A 25,897-nucleotide genomic window follows, 5' to 3' on the forward strand; every position below is an offset into this window, starting at 1 on the left:
ACAGATTTAATGGTTGCCTATGCTAAGAGGTTTTGGGGAGAAAGGGACCAAGATTGCTAATCTGAATGGAGTTTGTTTTGGGTGTCATAGAAAAACTTTTAAGTCCCATTGCTTGTCCTGTTTTCTTAAATAGGTAGTACCCAGAATTAGTTCATTTTTTCAGGAAGAAAATCTAAAGTAGGTTTTATTTCAATTATGTCAAGGTTTATTTGCTGTGAAGACCATAGGGATGTTATCCTTTGCACAGCCAGATCTCATGAGGATGTCCAACATGGCAAAAGGTTCTCTTTTAGAACAACTTTGGAACTTCCACTAGCAACTTTTACTTAATCTAAGCTTCCACTTCCTAATCCTGTGGTCTCCAAAATAGGGATGTGTAATAACCATTTGCCACAGGTAGAAACCTTTATTTGGCCACTTCCCCTCCTCCCCCTGGCCAGATAATATGTATACATATATTTAGAGTCTGTGTTCAGGTTTTTACTTATTTGGGTCACAGAGACTTCTGTCCTAATTTATTAGTAAAGGAAGATAGTAGTGCCTCAGTTTCAAAAAATCGTGAGCATTACTGCATTTAATAGAATGCATCTATATGTCAAGTATTTACTGTCTGACTACATGTAATTTACTAAAAGCTGTGTTTGTAAACAATCAGCTTTTACTTTTATGGGGAGGAAAAAAATTGAGTCCTACTATGTGCCAGGCACCATTTTTTGTGATTTGTAATGCTCACAACCCCTTCCCTGAGAGTTAGTGATTAGGCCTCTTTTAGCAATAAGGAAACATGGATTCATTGAGCCTGGTACCAGGAGAGCTGCTGTAACTTCAGTACATAAGACCACAGGCTCTAGGACTTTAACATCACCCTTTGTTTTAAGTGCAAATACTTTCCCTTGGGGGGACGGGGCAAGGAGTAGCATAAACTGAACTCAAATTATCATATAGAAGCTTATGGCTGTGAAAGACTTATTGGTGTATAGTTTTATTGTAGTTCTGTAAAAACACTTTGAGATAAACTTATCAGTTAACCAGCTTTTCAAATAGCAATAAGTATTCTGAATGAAAAAGAATTCCTTGGGATCCCTGGGTGGCGCAGCGGTTTGGCGCCTGCCTTTGGCCCAGGGCGCGATCCTGGAGACCCGGGATCGAATCCCACGTTGGGCTCCCGGTGCATAGAGCCTGCTTCTCCCTCTGCCTATGTCTCTGCCTCTCTCTCTTTCTCTCTCTGTGACTATCATAAATAAATAAAAATTAAAAAAAATTAAAAATTTAAAAAAAAAGAATTCCTATCTGTACATTTCTCCTTAGTATAAAAAAATTTCCTAAAACTATACTATGAAAAAAAATGGTTCAAGTAAGTAAACTCTCCTGTGGTACCTTTCCGAAAATGTGAAACTTTTAAAAAGCAGGGAGACTGCCAGTTCTGCCTGTGCTAGATAGACAGTAAAGGAAGACTGGGTGTGTAGGTTACTGTACTGGACCCAGTGGCTCATGCAACCATGTCTTGATGCCTTGGAATAAAAAGCTAAGACCAGACCATAGACATACATGAGAGCATCAAAGAGCAGGATCCAAGGTCTGGCCTTGCCTCTGTTAAATTTCCAAGACAAATAAGGACGTAGAACATGTCAAGAATGTTATACCTTTATTTTGTTACGTGACGGCACCTTTGGAATTGGGAAGTACATTTATGGCTAGAAAGTTGGAGTCCCCTTTTTGGATATAAAGCTACACTTAATAAGTAAGCATACTTACTCAGTAGTTTGTTGCGCACCTGTGTTGATATTAATTTTTTTTTCCTTTAGTCTTTCCATTTACAGCCCACTGGCACTCCAGGCACCTACCTACTTCAAACAAGTTCAAGCCAAGGCCTTCCCCTCACTCTGACGGCTAGTCCCACAGTAACCCTGACTGCTGCTGCTCCTGCTTCTCCCGAACAGATCATTGTTCATGCTTTGTCTGTATGTTACATCAATTCCTTGATTTTTTTTTTTCTAGTTTCTGTAGAGAAGACTAGCTGATAACAAAAAGCTTCTGGTGACACTTAATTCTATGATAGAACTTATGTGCCTTCAGTAACAATCTAGGGGGAAAACGGATTATGTACTGTATTTAAAGATCTGTTAGGGACCACAATTAATTGATACAAAGTCTAGGAGCCAGAACTAATAGAGTCCATTTATTTAAATAATTTTTCCTACCTCTGTTATCTCAGGAATGTAATTTTACACCATCAGTTTATCTTCATGGGGTATAACCCTTATCCCATGGGTCTCCATACATGAAATGGAAATGATAGGGGAGGGGGGTCTAGAAAAACAGCAGTTAAGAACACTGCAGTTCCAGAGGTGAACGGATGGGGGAGGGGCAGGAGAGGGGGACTGTTAGGTACCACCTATAAATGGTATCTGTCACCTGTAACTCAAGTCTGGTAGGGACTTTCTCATTTTGCCACTGATCATTTTCTTTAACATTTTATAGCCAGAACATTTGTTGAACACAAGTGACAATGTCACAGTACAGTGTCACACACCGAGAGTCATCATTCAGACTGTTGCCACTGAGGATATCACTTCTTCCATATCCCAAGCAGAACTGACAGTAGATAGTGATATTCACTCATCTGATTTTCCTGAGCCTCCAGATGCCCTAGAAGCAGACACTTTCCCAGATGAAATTCATCAGCCTAAGATAACTGTAGAGCCATCATTTAATGATGGCCATGTATCCAAATTCAGTGACCAAAATAGCACAGAACTGATGAATAATGTTATGGTCAGAACAGAAGAAATCTCTGACAGCGACCTTAAACAAGAGGAGGAGTCATCTTCTCCTTTAGCCCGTGCTTACGTTACTGAGGTAAGTTGCAATTAAAGGAATGGCCTCTGGGTTCTCACCCTCAGCCTTAAACCTTCAGTTTGGAAAAAGCCTAGAAATGATTTAGGGGGACAGGGGTGGTGTCCTCCATTACCTACCTTCTCTCTGTAGACAAAAAAAGCAAATGTAAACCCTACCTGTGACCTCACAAGTATGAGATAGCAGTGCTTAGCCTTAGTACTAAAACCTTTCCCCCTACATACCCTTCCAATAGATTGAGAATTGCTAGAACCTATGGAACCATTTTTAAGAGAGTGCTTAGTAGTAAGTCTCCATGATGCAGCTTAGAAACCTTACTTACCCCAGTGTAGCAGCATTATTTCTTCTATGTTCAGGGGACCTGTAACTGAATTGCTTAAGTTCTATTTGTCCATTTTTAGGCTTTAATTTTCTTGTCTTTATAAAATGGGATAGTGTTTGAATATTAAGTCTTTTTAAACCTAAATGTGTTTGGAATCTTAAGAAAAACTAAAATAGGAGTCCAAACCCTCCCTTTTTTTTTTTTTAATTGCTGTTTAGGATCTAGAGTCTCCTACCATAGAAGAACAAGTTGATCAAACAACCATTGATGATGAAACCATACTTATTGTTCCTTCACCACATGGCTTTATCCAGGCATCAGATGTTATAGATACTGAATCTGTCTTGCCTTTGACAACACTAACAGGTACTGTAATATAACTGTGTCATGTGCCTGATAAATCTTAAGGGGAAAATCAGGCTCCTTGATCCAACAGTAGTCATCTTGTTAAATTTTGGTAGAGTACTTACTGTACATTCTTGACATGGATTAGAGTACATACATGTTAAACTAACTTTACACTTAACTCCTTACAGATCCCATACTCCAACATCATCGAGAAGAATCAAATATCATTGGATCATCTTTGGGCAGTCCTGTTTCAGAAGACTCAAAGGATGTTGAGGATTTGGTCAACTGTCATTAGGTAATTCTTAAAAAGAGACAGGTAGCTCAGGCAAAGAAGCCACACTGTTAATTACAACATCTCCAAAGAAATAGGAGCAACTCGCAAGAGGCTTAATTCACCATTCCTTTGGCTTTTAAACAGCTACAGTGCATAAGCCACATACAGTGTTGCTGCTATGACTTTTTACCTCCTTTAAATATACCATCTGAGGTCTAGTCTTAGGAGTCTTGTGGGTAGGTGAATTGAGTATGGACGTCTTAACTGCGTCCATCCCTGTGGTTCATGTTAACTGTCAGCAGGGATTTCATTCACTTCAGCTACTGAGAAAAGTTTACAATCACCAAAGCTTAACTGTGTTTTAAAAGCAGTAATGTTCATCTCTCTTAAGATCAGACATGGCTCTATCCCATCTCAAGTTGGCCTGTTCTTATTTTAGAAACATCCCATCAACATGGTGTAGAGCTTACCAGTGACCCTCAAAAATGTTCTAAGTATCTTTACTTTGAGAGGTTACTAGCATACACAGAGATCAAGGAGGGGATTGTGTGGCGGTTACTGTTGTTTTACCCATTGCTGGCAGTGGGAGCTGATTCAGGCTGGGTACACAGAGAAGCATTATAAGAATTAAAAAAATTCACTACAGGTTTTTTATTACTTTTAAAGGGAATATGGAATACAGCTCACCAGAAGCTAAGTAGAGTTTTTACCCCTTCAGAACCCACTATGGTCAGTTTACAAAGTTAGCACTTTGAAATAAAATTAAACTAAATGGGAAAAGTAAGGTTGCCTACCCTATACCATGACTCTTTCTTACATGTTTTGCTATACAAATTACCCAAGAAATAGTTGGGGAAGGTATCAGAGTCTGCCCTTCACTTTAGTGCAGTAGCTGGTGGGGTGACATAACTTCTCCCTCTCAGGCAGTTTAAAGAAACAAAATTTGCTTCTGTTATCAAAGGAAAGAAATCAGGAGCCATTCCTGTATTAGAGAAGGTGAAGCCAAAATTAGCCACTAGGGCTTTAATGAACAGGATCCCTATAGAAAAGTCACAGGGAAAGAAAAAAAAAAAGCCCATGTATAAATTATTTTATTTATTATTGTAATTAGATCTTCACAATCAAAGTTGTCTTTTCACCATCTGTGTTTTGTTAATGTGAAATTAAATTGTAGTTATAAGCAAAAGTTGGTTGCCTAGGGAACAATTGTATATTCAGTTTAACAGAAATAAAAGAATATTTGTCTTAAAATGCAAGATTGTTACATAGCCTTTCGCCATGCACTTACAGTATAAAAAAATTTAATTTCAAAAGTGAAAATTGCTTGTGCCATTTGAGCTTTAAGGGTTGGAATGTTTAAGTGCAACAACACCTCCTTAAAGAAAAAGCAAAGCAATCTAGGTCTCCCCTGCAAGAGGGTATTTTAGATTTACAATTAACATGAAAATCATGTATCAGACTTGTTCAGGAGATTCTTCAGAAGCTTACCCAGCTCTTGTTCACAGTCCTAATGGATAGCTTTGAAGAGACCTGGTAAGTATTTCTCCTATAGCAGCCTCACCTCCCCACGTCATGGAAGTATAGGTTTGCACATATACATAACATGATGATAGAAAATAAGATATAGTAAATTAGATTTCTAAATTTCGGTTCTAAGTCTCCTTGTCGATACCAGTAGATCTAAAAGAAGAAGAATTAAATAAGAGTTAAAATCGTAGTCACTGGACCTGGTATAAAAATTTCTAAAGAGAACTAATTCTTTTCAACTGTGACCAATTTCATCCATATATACTTTTCCCCCTAAGTGAGACAGTCTTTATGTTAATCTACATTTCTGAAACTACCACAACTAGAATGTAATTTTTCTCTTTATAGTTCTAGTAGTATGGAGTTTCCACATCTAAGATCATACTTATTCCTGCTTTCTCAGCTACCTTTATTCTCTTCAAACCAGTAGTCATCCAATTACTGACAAGCCATCCAAGAATTTATACCTCGTAGATCTATTTTAAATATATTTGAGTAAAAAGGTACAGCTCTCTTAGGTTCTGGAAGGGATAACAACTTTTAAGTTCATATTACAGAGTCAGATTGCCAATACAAGAAAAGTTTTTATACAAAACTAAATCAGGTTAGTCACTCCTGGCTTTAGGCTGGGAGTGAGAAGGAGTCATTTTCTGGTAGCTTTGTTCCAAAGGCTCTAGAAGTGGATGGGACAAGTCTTCCTCATATCATAAGAGTAGAGCAGGATAAGTTAATTAGATAAACACATTGCAATGGAGATTTAAGCCCTATGTGAGTCAAAACTATTACTTTTAAAGGTTTATAGTTTTGGTTCTACTGCTCCTCAAGGGAAATAAAACAACAGCCAGCTAATGAATGACTGAACAATTGGCAAATATCTAAGTGAGGATTATCACCATCTTTCTTTATATGAAAGAAAAGCATCTTTACAGTAAAATTGTACATTCTTGTGACAAGGATACAGCTGCAGTTTAAGGTTTCCCAGGAGATTCTTGGTGTTAATTACTTTCATTTGGGGAGATACGCATAGAGATTAAAATAGACTAATTCTGTAATTAGAAATTAATCCAGAATGCTGTATCTCTTCCCTTTAGAGCAGTAATGGCATCTGGCAAATCCTGTTGGGCCTCTAAGTCCTTGAAGGAAGATGAATTAGGTAAATTAAACCAAAGCTTTGGCCATCCCAGTCCTAACTATTTTCCCCCTTCCTTTTTTTTTTTTAATCTTTCAAAGGAACAGTTACCCTTTACAGTTAACAACTCCTGATCCCAAAAACAAAAATCTGCCAATTAATACTGAGATTTCTGACATCCTTTGTTGCAAGGTGAGGGTGGGTAATTAGACCTACCCTTTCTTACAGAGCCAAGGCTGGGAATCTGTCCTAAATAGGCACTGCAGCTTTCAGCGATCAAGGATACTCAATTTAAATTCTAAATAGTACTCACAAGTATGCAGGCAGTAATACTACTCAAAGAGATGCAGACAGCAAAAAATATATTCAGCGGTTTTGGAGGTAGTTGAGGGAAAACAAAAGCACTGATCAGTGTTACCTGTATGAAAAGAAATGGTGTCAGACCTTATGAGTAATTCCGACACTCTGTTAGATTAGAATTTAAGCAATGTCCTATTAAAAAACACTTCACACTGTAAAACAGTATCTTACCCCCCCCCCAGGTTGCCTTTTGCTAAGTTAATATTTAGTGAAGGATTTCTAAATCTGTTCCAGTAAGTTACTTCTTTTAACACTTCCTTTTTCTATCCTTTTCCTCTAACTAAAGGAGACAGAAAACATCATAGCTCATAAAACTAGCTAAGCCCAAAACAACCCCTTGACAAAAAGATTACAAAGCATTTAAATGTCATTCCCAGGATTAAGGATTACACGGGGTAAAGTTCTAAACTTTGTTAACATTACTTTGAATATGCCGACAAAAATTAAAACCAAAAACGTTTTTGCTGAACATTTTGGAAAATACTGAGAGATCGGTTTCTAATAACTGGAGTTCTGCTTCTACCACAGAAAAGCATTCTGTGATAGAAGAATTCTTTTCATTAAGAAATCAATGGAACTTCACTAAAATTCTCAGATTTAATGAAATTGTGGTACAAAAATGCCATTTTCACACTATGGGAACTATAGCTTTGTTTTCATTTTACAGCAGTAGCAACAAGCTACATTATATAGGATGAAGTATGACTACATGACCAAATAATCTTTTTAAACCAAAGGATAATAGGCTTTAGGAACAAAAAAAAAAAAAAAAAATGAAGGTATTAGCAGAAATGGGGAGTTGTGGGGTATATACAGAGGGGAATTGCTGGTGCCACTGACAAGTTACAGATTTATTAGACAAACATGGCAAACACAGAGAAACTACTTAATTGCCATGTGCTATTTCATATACTCATCTGGGGGGTGAAGGTAGAAATCTATCTATTCCTGTTGCCAAATGCAGTTTTCTTCAAGCAGTTATAAAACAATACTAGGCTATGACTAGAATACTTCACGTGTTCACGTACTGGCCTTTTAAATATTTTTTCTGAGTGTTAAACTGAACCACAATACTGAGGCTTTCAAAACTTTGGCTAAGAGCCTGGGTGAGACACAAAATAAAGATACTTACTAGAATCAATAAGGATGTTAAGCTGCCAACAACTAAATTGATGATTCGATCCTGAAAGAGAAAAGAGTTTTTGAGCCCTGTGATGGATCCACAGCACTTTCAGGCACAATGCTAGCCACTGGGGCGATTTAGAATTAAGAAACTAAGGTCCTGCCCCTCTGAGCTTTACACACATACACAGAACTGCCAAAAGGCCAAGCATACTGAGCCACTCTGGGAAGACCCAGACCACTCATGAGAAAAGGTTTCCTGAAAGGAGAGGATGTTTTTACACTACAGTCTTTTGAAGACTGGAAAGGACTGAATATCAGGGAAAGGATGCTTATATTCCATGTGCTGCTGGGAACAGTTTAAACAGAAGCAAAAGGACAAGGGTACTGGAATGGCCAGCCCAGGGCCTCGGTGACAACAGAAACTGACTGCAGATGATGCTGAGTGCCCTGACTTTGGGCCTACTTGTATTACAGGTATCCCAGTCTAATGTAATTTAAAAGTAGATGCTACTGCTGGAAGGGATCACATAATGGCAGAACTGGAGGCAATCTCAGACTATCTAGGCAGTGCTTTTCCAACTCCTTTAATAGCAAAAGCCTTCAATAATCAAAGAATCATTTGACGGAATGCAGAGCCTGGGGTCCTACCTACTGAGCCTTGTCACTCCCATCCCCACTCCAACCAATTCCATAGAATGGTTTAGAAAACTTCTCATCTGGGCAGCCCGGGGGGGGTGGCTCAGCGGTTTAGCGCCACCTTCAGTCCAGGGCATGATCCTGGAGACCCGGCATTGAGTCCCACCATCGGGCTTCCTGCATCGTGCCTGCTTCTCCCTCTGCCTGTGTCTCTGCCTCTCTCTCTCTGTGTCTCTCATGAGTAAAAAAAAAAAAAAAAAAAAGAAAAGAAAACTTCTGATCTAATTCAATCCTTATGTTGCTTAATATATATTTAGGTCCAGTGAGTGTGGTTAAATTATTTGCCCAAAGTCCTACAGTGAGAAACAACTTTGTAACAGGACTCCTAAGTCAAGGTCACTGGTTAGATAAAGCTTCAGCTGTAGGAACTCAAGATTTTATTTACACCTAACTAGTATAAAGTAGTAACATGCAATACACTTGTAATATATAGATTTGGTTGAGTTTACAGAACAGAGTTCTGATTAAGGAACACTTACAGGCCATTGAGATTACCAAGTAGTCTTATTTTTGAGGAGTCAAAACTAAGAAATCAGTAGTTTTATAAAGATTATTTTGGTATCATCTGTGCAAGGAACAGCAGGATATGGAACAGGAGTAGCCAATAAACAAAATCTCATGGATGAAAGGGCACAGGAAGGAACAAGCACAGAGCAGCATCAAATACCCATTTCTGAGTCGTCCATATTTAAAGCTAAGAATCCAAAGTTAAGAGGCAGGCAAAACTGGGAGAAAGAGTAAAGGAAAGCCAAGTATTAAATTGGATGTGCCTGATCTAACCAAGGACAAACCACTCTCTACAGACCAAGGCCACTGCAATTCACATGTTATACAGGGCAAAGGTAACACAACCAGCCACACCCTTACTAACCTAGAAGGACTCAGAAAAGATCTTTTCATGGCCTCAGCTAGAGAAGCCTGCCCAGCAAACCCCAGAGTCTGAAATTATGACCATTTCTGAGGGGAGAGACCCAAGGGCAAATTACACTGATCACTAATAACTTATTTCCACACATTAGTGTGTGCCCTAACCAAAGTCATATAGACCGTCAGTATATTAACAGGAGCCCCATTATTTTTACCTTGTGAAAAAGGTTTAACTGAACTCTGATCTATTCGGAGAATATCTGCTCTCTTTTCTAGGAGTTCAGGGATTTGCAAAAGTTTACAAATGTCTGCAGACCTCACCACAGCTCTCTTACCAATAGACAGAAGACAGTGAAGAGGTTCAGGTGAGGTAGCCAAGAAGAATCACTTATCTCCAAACAGCACAGCAAAATGCCAACTAGGATGAGAGCAGGAGAAAAAGTAATAGTGAAGGGATAGTAACTATGCCAAGAGCGTTTGCATATCTTCTTTTTAAAAAAAAAAATTGGGGATGAAATGGTACTAGGACTATTTTACAAGTGGCAAAAGACGCTCTGAGAAACAATTTGCCCAAGGTCTCAAGTATCAGTCAAATGACAGAAACAGGATTGAGCTCCAAGAGAGCAGATCTCATTTACACTTCTCACTGGAAGCACAACCTAGCATGCTACATCTGGTCTAAATAAACACATCAAATGACAGGTGGCTCCTCAAAAGATCATTCACAAAGAACTACAGTGCGGTGTCTTTCAGGAATGAAGAGTTCTTGATTTTTTCACGTTAAACTTAACTTGTGTATGCCTAACTGGTTTTAATCTTTCATAATAATGTATCTAAACTTTAATGAAGACTCCTTGTTTGCCTTCTAGACAGTTCATGGAATAGAATCCCAAGTCATCTTCATGAATATCAGTTATTCTATCATAATGCAGCCCCCCTGGGACTCTCAAGATGGGATGAACCATTTAGGATATGGTCAAGTGTTTCTCACAGGGTTTTCTGAGAATTCTCCAAGACAAGGACTTGGCTTCAGGCCTTCTGTAACCAAGTAACCATGAATCCAGGCCAAAGAAAGAGCATAGTTGACTTAGTAAGACCTCCCACTTTTAGCCTCTTCTAAAAGTGTGCTATGGAAAGTGTGGTCTGCAATGTAGCAGCATCAGCTCAAGTGAGAGCCCATGAGGAATGCAGAATCATGGGCCTTGCCCCAGGACCTATTGAGTCAATCTGCATTTTAACAAGCTCTTCAGATGATTTGTACATTAAAATCTGAGAAGCACCACTCTACCAACAAGTCCAAGCTAAACCATTCTGATTACTGAAAAGTTTAAATAATAAGAGAAGACTGTTGCCTGGGCCCAGAGATTACTTTTCAGGGCTTTAGCATCTCTCCCAGTTCCCAGTCTCCTAAGATAGAGCAACAAAAGCAAATAATTAGATAGCATTTCAAAGGGCAGTTTTCAAACTAATATGAATACCAATTTCTCATAGAAACTGTCTCCTCCTGTTTCATTATTCCTATTTCTGCCGACCAAAACTTCTCCCCTCCCAGACCTTTAGACATTCTACTGTGTTTTATTTTCACTCCCCACAAAAGTTCAACAGGATCATAATCATCCTTCATCCTTATGTGCATGCGCAGAGAGGATAGGATAAGCAATTTAGGACATTCTAGAACCTGAACACAGAAATATATAGTGCAGTCCTGAGAGAGATTCTGCATATATATATTACTTTGCAAGTCATTTATTCACTTAAAGATCTCAATTACAGTTCAATAAAATGAAGAAAATTACTATATTCCAGATGCAAATACAATGAGTAAAACTGTCTAACCTGCAGAAGTTGACACTGTTCAGAGCTCGAGAGGGCACTAAGGAGAAAGGAAGGGAGGTACCTTTGTCAGGTAGAGAATGTAAGACAAAGCTGAAAGAGGACTGGCAGATGAACAAAAAGAAGAGAGGGTAGTCCCTCAGGACCTTAACCACGACCCCAAAGAGAAAAAATGCATGGCAAATGGAGATAGCCAATAGTTGAGCCAGCTTCATTAAAGCTGAGCAAAGGGCCTCCCATCAGCCTGAGCCCAGAGCATTCAGGTCTTCATCTTCTTTCAAATGGGAAAGGAGAAAATGATGGACATACATGCCACTGGTCTGTACCTGGGATGATAGAAGGTAACCCTTGAAGCAAGGTAGAAATACATGATCTCCATTTGCCAGTGGGTAACTAGGTTCAGTGAAACACCCAAGGTCATACAACCAGGTAATGGCCAACTCTATCCAATGCTCTCTGAAAAATCCAAGCCAAAAGGTCTAAGAATCCTTAGACTAGTTATATATAAGAATCCTGAAATTAGACTGAAGAGACCAAGTTTCTCATCTCGGTTCTGCCACTGGCTAATCATGGGACTTGAAAAACAACCCTTAACACATTTGGGTCTGTCATACAAGAGGACTTGGCTTCCTGGTATCTGGACCCTTTGCTTTAACAATTAATGGTTCTGGATGGTCAGCTCCAAACTGCACTTTGGCCAGAGAAGAAGGCCTACTCCCCAGCAATCAAAAAAGCAGAGAAGTCCCCAATCTTGCCTTTTTGGTCATGAGCCAGCATCTTTAATACAAGACAGAGAACCCCAAACTCCTGTCAAAGGCTCAGCTATTTCATGATAGCTCTGGGAGAAAACTGGCAGCATCCCAAACAAAAAACTGGCATTTACCCTCAGCAGCCTGGAATCATCCTGGTTCTAGGCTGTTTGGAACGCTAACAAGTATTCCATTTCCAAAGCAATTTATTTTTTGCTTACTTCCAAAATGAATTTAAGGGCTTGTGCTACTGCAGTAAAACCCTAACTCATTTAAGCAACAAGCAAAAAGAGCAAAGCAGAATTTCTAGAGCAGTTTGGGAAGTGGAATGAGAGGAAGGACACAGAAAAGTTAACTCAAGAAAACTTTTCTGATTTAAGCTCAAATGTTAGTCCTAAGAGTGCTGACAACCAAGAGTGCTTGTGGGAAGTGCAATAGGGTTTAAGACTGCTTGCTAATTTAAGCACACTGGATCATTCAAAGAGGCAAACTTCTGGATGTCAGTTTGTTGCATGGGTCTGGAGGACACAGGGACACAGAAAACACAGCAGCTACTTCACACACAGTCTCTTATATTGACCCATAAGAAAAAAAACAAAGGCATAATGGTCTCAAAAGAGTAAGCTGTGGGGCGGGAGGTGGGATGGCTAACATGCCACACTCCCAATTTGAATGCTCACCCTTCAGAGCTCAAGTCAAACATCAAATCCACTGTAAATCCTTTCTGGACACTATCCTCTGGCACCTTCCTCTCAGGATGAGATGCTCTCATCTCAAGACACTAACATCACATTGCCCACACTTTATGCTTACTGCACCAAAATAAAATGTATTGCCCATCTCCTGCATTAGGACTGGAAGTTTAGGGATCCCTGGGTGGCGCAGCGGTTTAGCGCCTGCCTTTGGCCCAGGGCGTGATCCTGGAGACCCAGGATCAAATCCCACGTCAGGCTCCCGGTGCATGGAGCCTGCTTCTCCCTCTGCCTGTGTCTCTGCCTCTCTCTCTCTCTCACTGTGTGCCTATCATAAATAAATAAAAATTAAAAAAAAAAAAAAAAGGACTGGAAGTTTACAGCAAGGCAGGCAGCCTACTTGTCTTCCTTCACTGCAGCCTGGCACACTGTTGACACTCTGCGAACACTGGTTAACGTGGAGAATCATAAACTGGAGTGGCCAACGGCATTTCCCTTAGAAGGCCTCTCACCAACAGAGGCTGGAAGCCTGGCTCTCCAGAAATCTCAGCTCCCAGGCAGAAAAGCATGTGGCCTCACTGTTCTGGGATGGACACACTGCAACACAGCAGAAGCCATGGCCTGGTCCTGCTGCCTAAAAGTTCATGTTTTTGCCAGCCACGAAGGTCCAACACCCTACTGGTGTCTCCCAGGCTAGGTTCCATTAATTCCATAGAAATATCTAATAAACCAGGGGCCAGGTTTCCCTACCTGAGTATAAGCCCAATTTCTCACTTTCTGCTAGAGCAGAACCAAGCACTGGTTTCAGAGGCATGGGAGCAAGGCCTCCTACTGAGGAATTCATCTTTCATCAGTGCTGCTCAGCATCCCCAGGGAGAAACAAAGGAAAACAGAAAGCTCTGTGCAGACCACTTGGATGGACAAAGCCCCTGGATGGACAAAGCTACAGAAACTTTCCCCTCCTCTTTCTGAAGGGAGACAGAGCGGGTGAGGGTTGGGGTAAAGTTGATAATTCCATTTTTGGCATTGTCTCTAGTTTTGTGGCTCCATAAAATCCTTCACCTCAGACAACATCGCAGGTAGCCCAGCAGACCCACACCCTCCCGCTCAATGTTCTCCATCAGTCCTCACACCCACACTTTCAAGTCCTGTGAGCCATCCCACCCCCAGAAACCTGTTCCATGAGAGCCAACAGGCTTTGTGCACTGCAGAGTTCCACACCCTGGATTTCCTTGTTGTCTGTCTTTGAACACTGTCCCCAGTAGAGCCCATTTCACCCATGAGCTCATCCCAGGTTCATGGCTGAGGAGTAGGATGCAGGGCATTCCCTACTCCCTGGGCCAGATGGAGTTAGCTTTAGTAATGCCCTGTGCTGTGGTCTGAATGTGTCTTCCTAATTTCTCAGGTGAACATCCTACTGCCCAAGGTGACAATATTAAGAGGTAGGGTCTTTGGGACATCATTAGGCCACAAGGGTAGAGCCCTCAGGAATGGGACTGGTGCCCTTATGAGAGGCTCCAGAGATCTCTCTCACCACTTCTGCCACATGAGGGTACAAACACAAGCTACAACCTGGCAAAGGACCCCATCCAACCATGCTGTCATCCCTGACCTCAGACTTCCAGCCTGCACAACTCTGAGAAAGACCTGTTTGTGGTTTATAAAAATCACTTAGTACTCAGTCCATGGTATTTTGTTGTGGCAGCCCAAATGGACTAAAGCATCCTCTTTAAAATCTATGTCTCTGGCAACATCTGGTCCACTTGTTCCCCCTCTTCTTCTCAGTTCCTCAGTCATTTCTGTACCTGCTTTTGCCCAATCAGTATCCCTGCCATGTTGTGCCCTACTGCCCCTGCATCTGATCTTTACCCACATCCACTGACTCGATCATTCCCTACCTGTTACACCAAAGCTCTAACTTGAGGGCCTCCCTACCAGTCTCAGACCATGGGTTCAGCAGTTTCAGCAGTGCATAGACAACTCCCGGTCGGATCTGTTCCTGTGCTCTGAGGCTCTGAAAACCCAGTCCTGACTCCCCTCTTCCTGCCCCAAACCCTCAACCACTTCTATGCTCAAGTGCTATGCTCTTGCTGTAAAGCCTTCCCACTGTCCTGACCTCACCTGTGGGTTACTTGTCTGTCTCGCTCTCTATACCATAAGGTCTGGGAGCCGGAGGGCCACATCTTCCTAGTTCACAGTCAGACTGTGAGCCACTCACAACACATGGCTGCATGGCTGCTGTCCAGCCCCATCCTTCCCCCTCCCAGCTGAGCACCCTGGCACCAGCCTGCATCACCCATCGGCAGCACCTTTCTCTCTTTCAGACAAAGCCAAGCCATGTGGCTGAGGGAGCCGCCACTGCCGAGAGCAGAGATAATCTCCTTTTGTGGGTTTTTGATTATGTGGCCCAAAAGTGCCACTGCATGGGGAGGAGTGGGGAGCACAGTGCTCAGCATATATTAGGTGCCCAAACATTAGCTGAAAGACGGGCTAACGGAGTTGGCTGCAAATTCCTGTTTTCAGCTGAGCCTTCACTGTATTTCCATGGCCTTTCATTTTGAGTTGATGGTCCCTGCGTCTTTACAGAAAGTGGTTTGAGATGGCTCAACTCAGCTTCCTGGTCCCACTCTATCCTAAAAAAAAGATGCCACGAAAAAGAGGAAAACTCCTCCTCCTCCACCTCCTGTTTCCATTCCTTCCAGCCCAAAGAGGACCAGAAGGTGACCTGTTTCTCTGCCCATCCTGCACCCCTTCCGTGGCCCAATTAACTGTCTCCATCTTCTTCATCTCTAATTGAATCTCTCCCTCATGGAGTCCATCTCCAGCCTGAAAAGCTCAAGTCCCAGGAACATCATAAGAGCCTTCCATCCACACTACCTCCCACTTTGATGTCAGGCATTCATTCTCCATTCCTTTTACATGTCAAGTGTGAGGAAAGTTGGAAGAAAATAAAACTGGGTAAATGAAGGATGGCCAGGGTGGATATGGGAGGCTATTTTTAAAAAAGAGGTCTAATAATCCTTTCTGAGGATGTGACCTAAGGAATGGAAGAGGAACGAGACGTGCAAGAATCTGGGAGAAGGGTATTGCCAACAAGCCACCGCAGCGAGTACAAAGGTCCTGAAGCTTGAAGTGTATCGGGAAATGGATTTAAAAAAAAAAAAAGGGCCAGGATGGCTGAAGCTCAAGCTCAGCAAGGAGGGAACAAGGAAGAAAAAGGATTCGTTTAATGCCTTTCTATCTTCCTCCAGAAGCAACTCCTACTCCCTAGCACAGGATTCAAGCCTCTCCACCCAGCCCATTCCCATCGAGTTCTCGAGTGCAGTCATAGTGGTACTCAAGAGTTCCTTCACTATTTCCTGCACCTTCCTGTTCCCACCCCTTGACACAAGCGAGACCTCCCATTGGGGATCCCCAGTCACCTCCTCTGTCAAAAATCTTACTCCTGGCTTCAAGGTCTAAGATGCAAAAGCCCTCTGATCTGGTGCCCTGAGTAGAATTTTCTCTTTCTTCAGGTTCCCAGAACTTTGCTCATCCTTTCATTAAAGGCCGCAGTCCCATTTTAAATCCAGAACTTACCCTCCACAACCTACAAGAGCTTCAGGTCACTGAAGACCATGATTATTTTCTGGTGAGGCAAAGAGACAATAATAGTCTGTTTAGCGTGTAGGAGACGTCCAAAGGGCACCACTTCCTACCATTGTTAACTGAACTTTCAGACCTTTGAGCCACACCCTACAATTTTGTATCAAAATTTTTTGCATTTCTTAAACTTAACAGTTCCAATACCATATATAAATGGCCAATTCTCAGAAAGGATTTTCCTTTTATTTCTTCCAAATCTCAGTGGAAAACTTCTTGTCAGGAAAAGTCTGGAAGTGGCATAAGAGGTCTCAAGAGGGGATCCCTGGGTGGCGCAGCGGTTTGGCGCCTGCCTTTGGCCCAGGGCGCGATCCTGGAGACCCAGGATCGAATCCCACGTCGGGCTCCCGGTACATGGAGCCTGCTTCTCCCTCTGCCTGTGTCTCTGCCTCTCTCTCTCTCTCTCTGTGACTATCATAAATAAATAAAAATTAAAAAAAAAAAAAAAAAAAAAAGAGGTCTCAAGAGGCAGCCCTACAGGAATAAACCTACCAAGAGGGGCAGGGTAGCTTAGGCAGTTAAGTGTCTGCTTTTGGCTGAAGTCATGATGATCCTCGGGTCCTAGGATCCAGTCCCACATCAGGGCACCCTGCTCAGTGTGGAGTCTGCTCCCTCTGCCCCATCCCCCTGCTTGTGATCTCCACTCTCTCAAAAAATTTTTTTAAAATAAATAAATAAAAGTAAACCTATCGAGATGTAAAATGGGGGAGGTTGGAGCCCAGCTGAAGCAGGAAATCTCATGCCTTGCCAGTAGGTTAACCTGGTTTCCCCAGAGCTATACAGCTCTAAGTAGGAGCCTCCTCTCCCACTGTTATCTGGGGCAAACCTAAGGACAGCACGCACAGGGTAGAAAGCCAGGGGACATCCTACGTCACTGGCAACACACAGGAAAGAGTAAACTTGATCATAGGTGCGTCTCTTCTGAGACCTCCCAAAGAAACACCAGACTTAGAACAGCGTAAGGAGCAGAGGCCTCATGAGCAAGTAGTCACGAGGATACAGGCACACCCACACTATACAACCCTCACACCCAGAGAGCTCTCTCAAATGTGCCGTGACCACCACTGCTGCGTGTCCATCTGGACACCAATTCCCCCCTCATCTCAGTTTAGAGAAAGTACGTGCACATTTTTTCAATTTCTCTTATTTCACTCACATTTTGAAGCAGCTTTCATTTGTGAATATTTTTGTACATCTTTTGTACATTGTAGGACACCAGATTCTCTTTCTCGTAGATAGATGAAGTTGAATATATTAATTTCATTAAAGCACTACTTATGGAAATCACATCACAGCGAAAATAGAAAAATAAACCTCCTACATAAGTTTAAGGGGCAAAATAATCCCTAGGATCCCGGAACAGGAAAGAGTGTGACCTCCAGCATGAGAGGCACAGTGCAAGATTACAAGGTTAGGAGACTGTGGATGAGACGGATTTATTCTCCTGCCATATGCCAGCCTTAGAGAAGTCTTTCAACTTTTAAGCCTAAATTGCCATATTTGTACAATAGTCGAACATGTGGGACTGCTATAAGGATTTGTAAGAGAATATATGTAAAGCCCCTAGAACAGAGTGACATTTACCAGAGTTGGTAAACGGCTGCTAATATGGTAGTATTATTTCTCCATCTAATGAGGCATCTTGCCAATGAGACGTTGGGTCCTCAGACATGAGTGGGAATAGAGGGTGGGGCCCATACCCTGGCCCCAATTTCTAAGTCCCAATTTTAAATGCATTCCATCATTCCTACAGGGACACTCAAGTCTGTCAACCCATTTAATCCTAAAGCTGCTCAAAAAAAGTCTAATTATACATATACATGACCCATAGACTGACCCTAAGGGGAAAAAAAAGACTCATTTCTGCAGACCTAACCTACCACCTCAGACCTGCAAAAATCCCGTCTATGGAGAGGACTAGTCAGTGGACCAGAGAGCTTCTGGGAGGCCAACCCAAAAGGCCTGGTTTAAGTTTTTTTGTATAAAACTGTATTAGGTATACTACCTGCCCCTTTGCTGAAGTGCAGCAAGGAGAAATCACAGGAGGCCATTGCTGCAGGAGAGCCTGAAGCACCCTTTCCTGGTTTGGTATCCAGGGTTCCAGGCTTCTGAACACCAGCCCCCTCTCCTGCTGTCACCCAACACGTCCGAAGAATGTAGATTACCTTTTTGGTGATGCTTAGTTCTCACATCTTAATATACTTAACATCAAGACTGGCCATTGTGCCCACTGCCAGAAAGGTTGGAGAAATGAGGCAACTGGCTCCTACCCTCAAGGAGCTGACGAGGATGCAGAGGATAGCAAATACCCTCGAGAAGTTTCGAGAACCCCTTGAGAAGTTTCAAGGTCCATCCAGGTCCTGTTCCAACTGCCACATACTCTGCTAATCCTATCAGCCATTCCTAAGCTCAACAGGGTAACTCTGATTTGGCAATGTTCTTCCCTGCCTTGTTGAGCTGCCCTTAATACAACTTTCTCTGCTTCAAACCCGGTGACTCAGAGACTGACTTACTGCACATCACGAGTCTGATTTCAGGGTTCAGCAAGAACACTACAGAAAGGTAAACAGCATTGGCCAAGAGCAGGAGGCAGCTAAAGGAAAGAGGTGTAGTGGTGCCAGCCTGCACTGGGCTTCCACACAGCATGGGTAAAAGACCAAGGGATTTCAGCCCTCTCTCTACACCAGCATCCTTGGAGGGGCTTTCTAAAATTATAAATGCCTGAACCCAACCTGCAGAGATCCCCAGTCCTCTGGTCTGGGGATGGAAGACAGCAAATTTATTAGACTAATAAAGAAAAAAGGCATGGCATGGACCATCCTCAACTATCTCCAGCACAAGAAATCTCAACTCAAAGCGGTTTGTCAGGCAGGATGAGAGGCAAGGGGATAGCTGATCTGGTACCCTGGGCTATTAGCTCCCCTTGGAGGGAGACAAAACTTGGGTTCAGAGGATCACCCTAAAGCTGTATCAAGAGGAAAGAAGCTAGAAGCTTGCATCCCTCAGAGTAAAGGCTTTGGAGTTCTAGGCAGTGGGGGGTTGGCAGCCAGACATAATAATCTTCATCCCAGCTCTGTTATTAATTAAGAGTAACTCTTAAACCACCACCCCCCCTACAAAAAGCACAAAGTAGCCCTCACATTTTACACCATCATTTGCAGAAGCTAAATCCTCTAAGCTGGAATTGCTTTAATTGGAATACAGGTCATAAAAAGACTTTTTTGGCCCTCCCATCTTATTTATTTATAGGAAGAAGGAAGGAAGGAGGCAGGAAAAATACTTTCTCGTACATGAGCCCTTTGCCTTTGGAACCAAAAGATCTGAACCTTGGGGCCCAGTAACTTATCCCCTGCACAGACCCCATTCTCCCCATATCATCTGAGTTCAGTATACATACCTTCACCAAAGTCACTCACTCTCTTCTAGCACATCCACGTATGAATGGAGAGGTCACCATGATCACCACCTGCCTTAGAAGATGAATCACTCATTTTTGGAATCAGTGACCCATCAACAGAACAGGCTGGTCCAGAAAGCAGTTTACACTACATTCCACCACGGGTGGTATCTCCTTTCCCGTCTGTGCTTGCTATGGGAGCTGGTTTGCTTTCTCCCCAGAGAGAACCATCTTCTCCCTCCCATCTAGGTTCATCCATCTGGACTGGATGAAACAGATTTCAGATGATGGGACAGGTAGCCGGCAAACCAAAAGAAGATGGATTCAAGCCCTGAAGTTAACTTAGGGCCCCTCTGATACTTAGTAAGATGGCCCCAACTATGTGTGGTCCTAAAGCAAACTTTAAAAGGCAGCCACGGGTAAGAGAGGCAGAATTTCTCCAGGTTTTAGTTCATACCAGGGGAGGGAAGGGAGGAGCAAAGGAAGAGACTTCCTATAGTAACATTTCCCAGAAAGTGTTCTGTAGAAATTGGGTGTCACCGATGCTCCCAGGGGGGAGGTAAGAACTCTAACTCATTGCGCCAGTCCCAGAAGGCTAAGTTACCAACAGTCTATCAGTAGGGCTTACCTATCCTCTCCAACCAGAGTCCCAGGGAAAACCAGCATATTAAAAGTTCTGAGAAGCCCCACAGAGAATAATATTCTGTGAAAAGGACTACGGGAACACCTAGCTACGAACTCCTCAACTTCAGAACTGTGTTGTCCAGTAAGGTTAGTACTAGCAGTCTGTGGTTACCCAGCACCTGGAACGTGCCCAGAACGGACATGGGCTCGGAGGAAAAAAATACATGTTAGATGTCAAAGGCTTAGTTAGCCCAGAAATGTAATAATGTCTCTGCTTTTTATGTTAATTATACATTCAAATGTTATTTTTGATAGGTAATTAAGTAAAATGTATTAATTTTACCTGTTTATACTTTTTTATGGTTACTAGGACATTTAAAATCACATGTGGCTCACATTACATTTCTACTGGACAAGGCTCCTTTAGAAAACGCTAAGCCAGAGCACAGGTTTATGCTCTCTCTCGGCAGATACGCCATCTCAGCAACTGATCTATTCACCTTAGCAACTGCGCCACACTGGTTTTTCACTCTAAAGAATGTACAAAACTACATGCCAGACTCTGGGGATGGATAAAAACAGCTGAAAACATTGTGACCAGGATTCATCAGCTAGCCCACCTAGCAATATGTAATTCCAAAGGAATGACGGATAGGTTTCCTTTCTTGTCTATTATCCCTTAGATATTTATGTAAGTACAGAACGGTCTGTCTCACTTTGCCGTTCCCCCACCACTCTACGTGAGAGGTATTGCTAAGTCTCATGCTGAAGTCTAGGTTTAGAGTTTGGTAGATGAAAGAAACAGAAGCATCCCGTGAAGTCAAAAGTGACTTCAAAGACCTGCCCACGAGGAAGCTGCTCAAGGCCCACTGGATTCTGTCTTCTAGTGAATTCTAGTATCTCTCACTCACTCACTCCACAACTTTGGATGAACCCTTTCACCCATTTCCTGGGAAGGGGTAACTCTTACATGAATGTCTACAGTGCTTTTCTAAGTATGTAGTACAGACTGCACCATTCAGTATTTACTATCCTCGTCATAAAAGGGACTTGTTAGAACATTACCAGGGAAGAGCTACTAGTGTGAGTGAACAAGTAGCCTCCTCTGTGGATTAGCTTCCTTAGTGATACAACAGAAGTCACAATGCCCACCTCACAAAGGAACTGGATGACCAACCAAGGGAAAGCCTGAATGCCTAGCATGCTGCTGCCTAGCAGTGAGGAAAAACCACCTCCCTGGAGACTCTTTACTGCTCTGTGGGCTCTTAGTCATCTCTGCCTTAGAGTTAGACACTAGACCTGAAGTTCTGGTCTTTTCTAAATTTACATTGAGAGGTTAAAAAAAAAAAAAAAAAGATAAAAATAAAATAAAATAGATGGTCAATTGTTGTTATATGGCAAACAAGATTCCTGAAAGTTCAGAGAATCTAACAGACTATGACAGGAAGTGGGCTTTCCCCTTTCTGGATTTTCTCCTCAGAAATGGTAGCTCCTTAATACAAAGTTTCACAGTTAAGCAGCTTGTGTGTCCAGTTTCCTGGCATCTGGAAGAGAGCAAGCTGGGAATACATGCACACAGAGGCCAGTGAAGGGTTTCTCGGGGTCCCCGGGAATCTGCTCTGGCAGAGACTGTTCTCCACAAGAATAGCTGCTCCACTGCAACTTCTTCTGCCTGCTTCCTGTGCCCTGTCCACTTCAAATCCTCCAAAAAAATCATTCACTATGGGCAGCCCTGGTGGCGCAGCGGTTTGGCGCCGCCTGCAGCCCAGGGTGTGATCCTGGAGACCTCGGATCGAGTCCCACGTCCGGCTCCCTGTGTGGAGCCTGCTTCTCCCTCTGCTTGTGTCTCTGCCTCTCTCTCTCTCTCTGTGTCTCTATGAATAAGTAAATAAAATCTTTAAAAAAAAAAATCATTCACTGTCATTAAAGACCTAGGTCTCTCCTTCACACTTGACATCTCAATTTATAAGACACATGATGGGGGTGCCTGGGTGGCTCAGTCGGTTAAGCATCTGCCTTGAGCTCAGGTCATGATCTCAGGGTCCTGAGATCAAGCCCCATGCCTAGCTCCTAACTCAGTGGGGAGTCTGCTTCTCCTTCCTTCTGCTCATGCATGGGCTGGCTCCCGCACGTGCACGCTCACACTCACTCGACTGTTCGCTCGCTCGCTCTCTCCTCCTCTTAAATAAAATCTTTAATAAATATATATAAGACACATGATGTTTTCTCCCATCCTCAGACCAACAGTCTCTTTCCTTTCTCAGTTCTAATTTCTGTCCCATCATTCTTTCAGCCTCATGGATGGAGCTACAGGGAGTAATTCTGGTACCTGGAATTGATCTTCATTCTTCATCTCTGAGCAGCTGAACCCACTGTTATCATGCCCGAAGTTGCCTACATAATACCCGGCCTATAAACTCTTGGACTAATAAGGATGCAACAAAGAGAGAAACATTGCCAGCAGTCAAGTTCTTGGATGGGTTTCAAACTGACCACAGGCAATAGGAAACTTACAATCACTGTTTAGGCCCAAGCAAGTCAGAAAACATCAGTACTTTTCAGTGCCTTATAAATCAAGCCCATTATCAAGTCATCTACCTCAGTATTAAGGGGCTGCCGGGTTTAAAGGAGGTACAAGTCTACGTGACCCGGAACCCCAATCTGCGTATGATGCCATTTGAGGAAGACACTGAACCTCTGAGTTCCCGGGACAACAGGACAGTCAGGTACCTGAGTCCAACACCTTCAAGGAACAAGCTGCTGCCACTCTCCAGGCCCTAAATCCTCTTCTTGTTAAACCCCAATTTAGGGGCATTCATCTGTGCAAGCCCAAGGCTACCAGAAATTCTGAATGGAAAAGCCATCCAAGATCTTCCCCAAACTTCCCCAATGAAAGTCATCAGTTTCTCCTAGGTACCCCAACACGCCCCGTCTATGCCCCAGTCATAGCACACAGCCAATGCACCGCATTTGTTTACAGATCTCGCCCACCCACCTGTGCTCCTTGGAGCCCCAGGGCCTATCCCACGATATTCAATCATAGTAGAAATAGGAACATCTAATGAAGTAGAACCATGCTTCTCAAACCATATGCAGGGTGAGCTGGGATTACGCAAAGCCACGAGATAAACAAGGTGAATCTTCCTAGAGATCAAGCTTGAAACATTTTCTTGTTCAGATACTCTTAAAAAAATAAAAATAAGAAAGAGGAATACCCACAGAGAGATTAAAGGTAGAAGGCTGGCAGCTTCCTAATTCAGGGCTATGCACCCCCCTGCCAGGTGTACAAGTTTCCTATCCTTTCTCTTAGATGCCCCCACCAAAGCTGAAAAACTCAGTCCCTTCCGGACTCCGGTTGTGCCCTACTTTTTTGAGAGGCCTGAAAGGACTCTGTCACCATTCTCCCTCTGCCCCTCCTGCTTGCACACTCTCGTTCTCTCTCTAAAATAAATAAATAAATCTTAAAAAAAAAAAAAAAAAAGAGGGACTTTGTCAGGGGTCAGAGGTCACCAATACCTCTTTCTAGGTGTAAAAAACACAAGCTAATATTGCCAAAATGACTCAGAGTTAGAGCGGAAGACAGGCAAAGAGCTCTCTTCAATTACCGGCCCGGAACATCACATGATAAAGCCTGTAAGAAGGCATCATGCTTTTTAAAAGGCTAAAATAAGGTACTCCAGCTTGTTTGGGTCCAGGGACCCTTTGCTGCCTTCCCGGAATGGAGCAGCATCAAAGAAAGCCTCCCGTCGAGCCTCTTTCTCTCTCTCTGGCTGCCTCAGCCGCAAACCCTCCAAGGCCCTGGATAAATACTCAGCAGAAGCACCTCTCTGGGGTTGGTTCTCACTGAAGCTTTAGTGGCACACCTGAAGCCTCTCGAAGATTAGCGCTCCGGCTCCACCTCCCCTCCCCGGAAGGGCCTCCAACAGCCCAGAACTTTCCAAACGTTTCTCCATCCGCGCCTCCAGGGCCCCCGGGCCCTCCCCATCCCGAGGAAAGTGCCGAGCGGCGGGGCAAACACGTGCAGGGCAAAGCCGGGTGGAGAACCAGCTCGCTCTCCTGCAAGTGCCTTGGGGGCCGCAGCCAGGGCTCCGGGGGGCGGGGGGGGGGCAGACACTCGGACACACACACGTCCCCAACCCGCGTCCAGGTCCGCACTCACCTTGGCCGACGTCTCTCCGAACAGAGGTCTGTTGTCCAAGCCGCTGGTGCCGTAGGTCCTGGTAGAAAAGTCCTCCATTTTGGGGTTTCCTCGCTCTCCCGGGCCACTCAGGACTGGGCCGGCATCACCTCCCGAAGGGTCGGGCCGCGACTCCCCGGCCGCGCAGTCACCGGGAGCTCACGGCCCGCGGCGGCGGCGGGTGCGCGCTCAGGCCCGGGGAGCACGGCCGCCGCGCCCCAGGCCCGCGGCCCTCGGCATCGCGAGCAAGCGCTGCAGGAAGCGAGAGGAAACGGGCCCCGCGTGGCCGACTCCCCTCGGACGCCCCGCCCGCGCGGCCCCCACTTCCCCAAATCTCGGCGCGCGGCCCGCGGCCCTCGGTCGCACCCCCGCCGCCGCACGGCTCGCACGCTACCCCGCACGCCTTCCCGGTGCTCCGTAGGGCACCAACACCCCCATGCTCGGGGGGGGGGGGCTCCAGAAGAGTTCGGGCCGAGCCCCCCCCCGAGCCCTCCGCACCTCTCCGCCCCTCCAACTCGCCGGCGGGCGGCGGGAAAAGTGAAGTTGCCCAAGCCGAGCGCTGCAGCTGCAGGTCGCGGCCGCGGCCCGAACCCCGGCTCCCCGTCATCGGCCGCAGCTCCCCGCGCCCGTCCTGCCACCCGCGGCTGCCCGGCGCCCCCCGCAGGACCCGCGGCCGGAGCGCCTGCCCCCGCGGAGCCGCGGAACAGAAGATCCCGCCTCCGTCCCGCACAGATTGGCCCGCCCCGGGGCCGCCCCGGGGCCGCCCCGCGCCCGCAGGCCGCACCCGGCGCCCCTGCCGCCCTGCAGCTGGGGCGTCCCGGCCGCGCGGGGCCGCCTCTCCCGGGCTCACCCCCGCCGGGACTCTGTGCCGAAGGCTCTGCGGTGCGGGCGAGACGCGCGGAGAAGCAGCCTCGGGGCTGGCGGAGAGGCCCGCGGGCCGGCGCGGGCTGCGGCCGCGGTGCTCAGGGCCCCGCCCCGCCCCGCCGGGACCCGCGGCCTCCGGCGCCAGCCGACTTGGCCCGCCCCGGCGACGTCACCGCCCCGGCAGCCTCTCCCGCCCGCCCGGGCGCCGCACGCGCTGCGGAGCTTTATCCCTGGAGGTGCCGGGTTACTCCTGGCGGGGCGGTCGGTCTCCCGGCTGCGCGTTTCTCAGCCTCTTAGCAATTAGCGTCCGCGCGCCACGTGGGTAAAGAGCATCTCCGAGGCCAGCTCTGCGCGTGGCTGGAAACCTCTTTAAAGCAGCCTATTTTAGCCAGCCTAGTCTGTGCACGACTGG

General features: G+C 44.6%; 2 protein-coding genes and 1 long non-coding RNA gene across 13 annotated transcripts in view; 2 read left to right on the forward strand and 1 right to left on the reverse strand.

Annotated features, from left to right (window-relative positions):
- The window catches only part of DMTF1 (cyclin D binding myb like transcription factor 1), a 44,068-nt gene extending 39,014 nt beyond the window's left edge, over positions 1–5,054 (forward strand). For all 11 annotated transcript variants that reach the window (XM_025471504.3, XM_025471508.3, XM_035698449.2 and 8 more), the window contains 4 exons: positions 1,806–1,961; positions 2,482–2,859; positions 3,397–3,544; positions 3,715–5,054. In XM_025471504.3, the coding sequence (XP_025327289.1) occupies positions 1,806–1,961; positions 2,482–2,859; positions 3,397–3,544; positions 3,715–3,824 (792 nt within the window). In that variant the 3' untranslated portion in view covers positions 3,825–5,054. The remainder of the gene's footprint in view (positions 1–1,805; positions 1,962–2,481; positions 2,860–3,396; positions 3,545–3,714) is intronic.
- TMEM243 (transmembrane protein 243) lies at positions 4,879–25,629 on the reverse strand. Its single transcript, XM_025471510.3, has 5 exons — positions 25,472–25,629; positions 24,604–24,873; positions 7,952–8,002; positions 6,773–6,877; positions 4,879–5,483 (listed from the first exon to the last, which is right to left on the reverse strand). Exons 2-5 carry the CDS (start codon positions 24,679–24,681, stop codon positions 5,361–5,363), a joined length of 357 nt encoding a protein of 118 aa, XP_025327295.1. The 5' UTR covers positions 24,682–24,873; positions 25,472–25,629; the 3' UTR covers positions 4,879–5,360.
- Positions 18,520–23,925, forward strand: LOC125752457 (uncharacterized). Its single transcript, XR_007401980.1, has 2 exons — positions 18,520–18,985; positions 19,850–23,925. It is a non-coding gene; the product is annotated as an uncharacterized LOC125752457 (long non-coding RNA).
- Positions 25,630–25,897: the final 268 nt, after the last annotated feature.

This window comes from Canis lupus, chromosome 14 (genome assembly GCF_003254725.2).
Source record: "Canis lupus dingo isolate Sandy chromosome 14, ASM325472v2, whole genome shotgun sequence".
Classification (NCBI taxonomy): Eukaryota; Metazoa; Chordata; class Mammalia; order Carnivora; family Canidae; genus Canis; species Canis lupus.

What these genes read in the sequence shown, in the direction of transcription:
- TMEM243 (XM_025471510.3), bottom strand. Translation starts at nt 24,681, where the DNA reads ATGGAGGACTTTTCTACCAGGACCTACGGCACCAGCGGCTTGGACAAC. An exon ending in TAACATCCTTATTGATTCTA is followed by an intron (nt 6,878 to 7,951) that starts GTAAGTATCTTT and finishes CTTTTCATACAG; the next exon opens with GTAACACTGATCAGTGCTTT. An exon ending in GTATTACTGCCTGCATACTT is followed by an intron (nt 5,484 to 6,772) that starts GTGAGTACTATT and finishes TTCTTCTTTTAG; the next exon opens with ATCTACTGGTATCGACAAGG.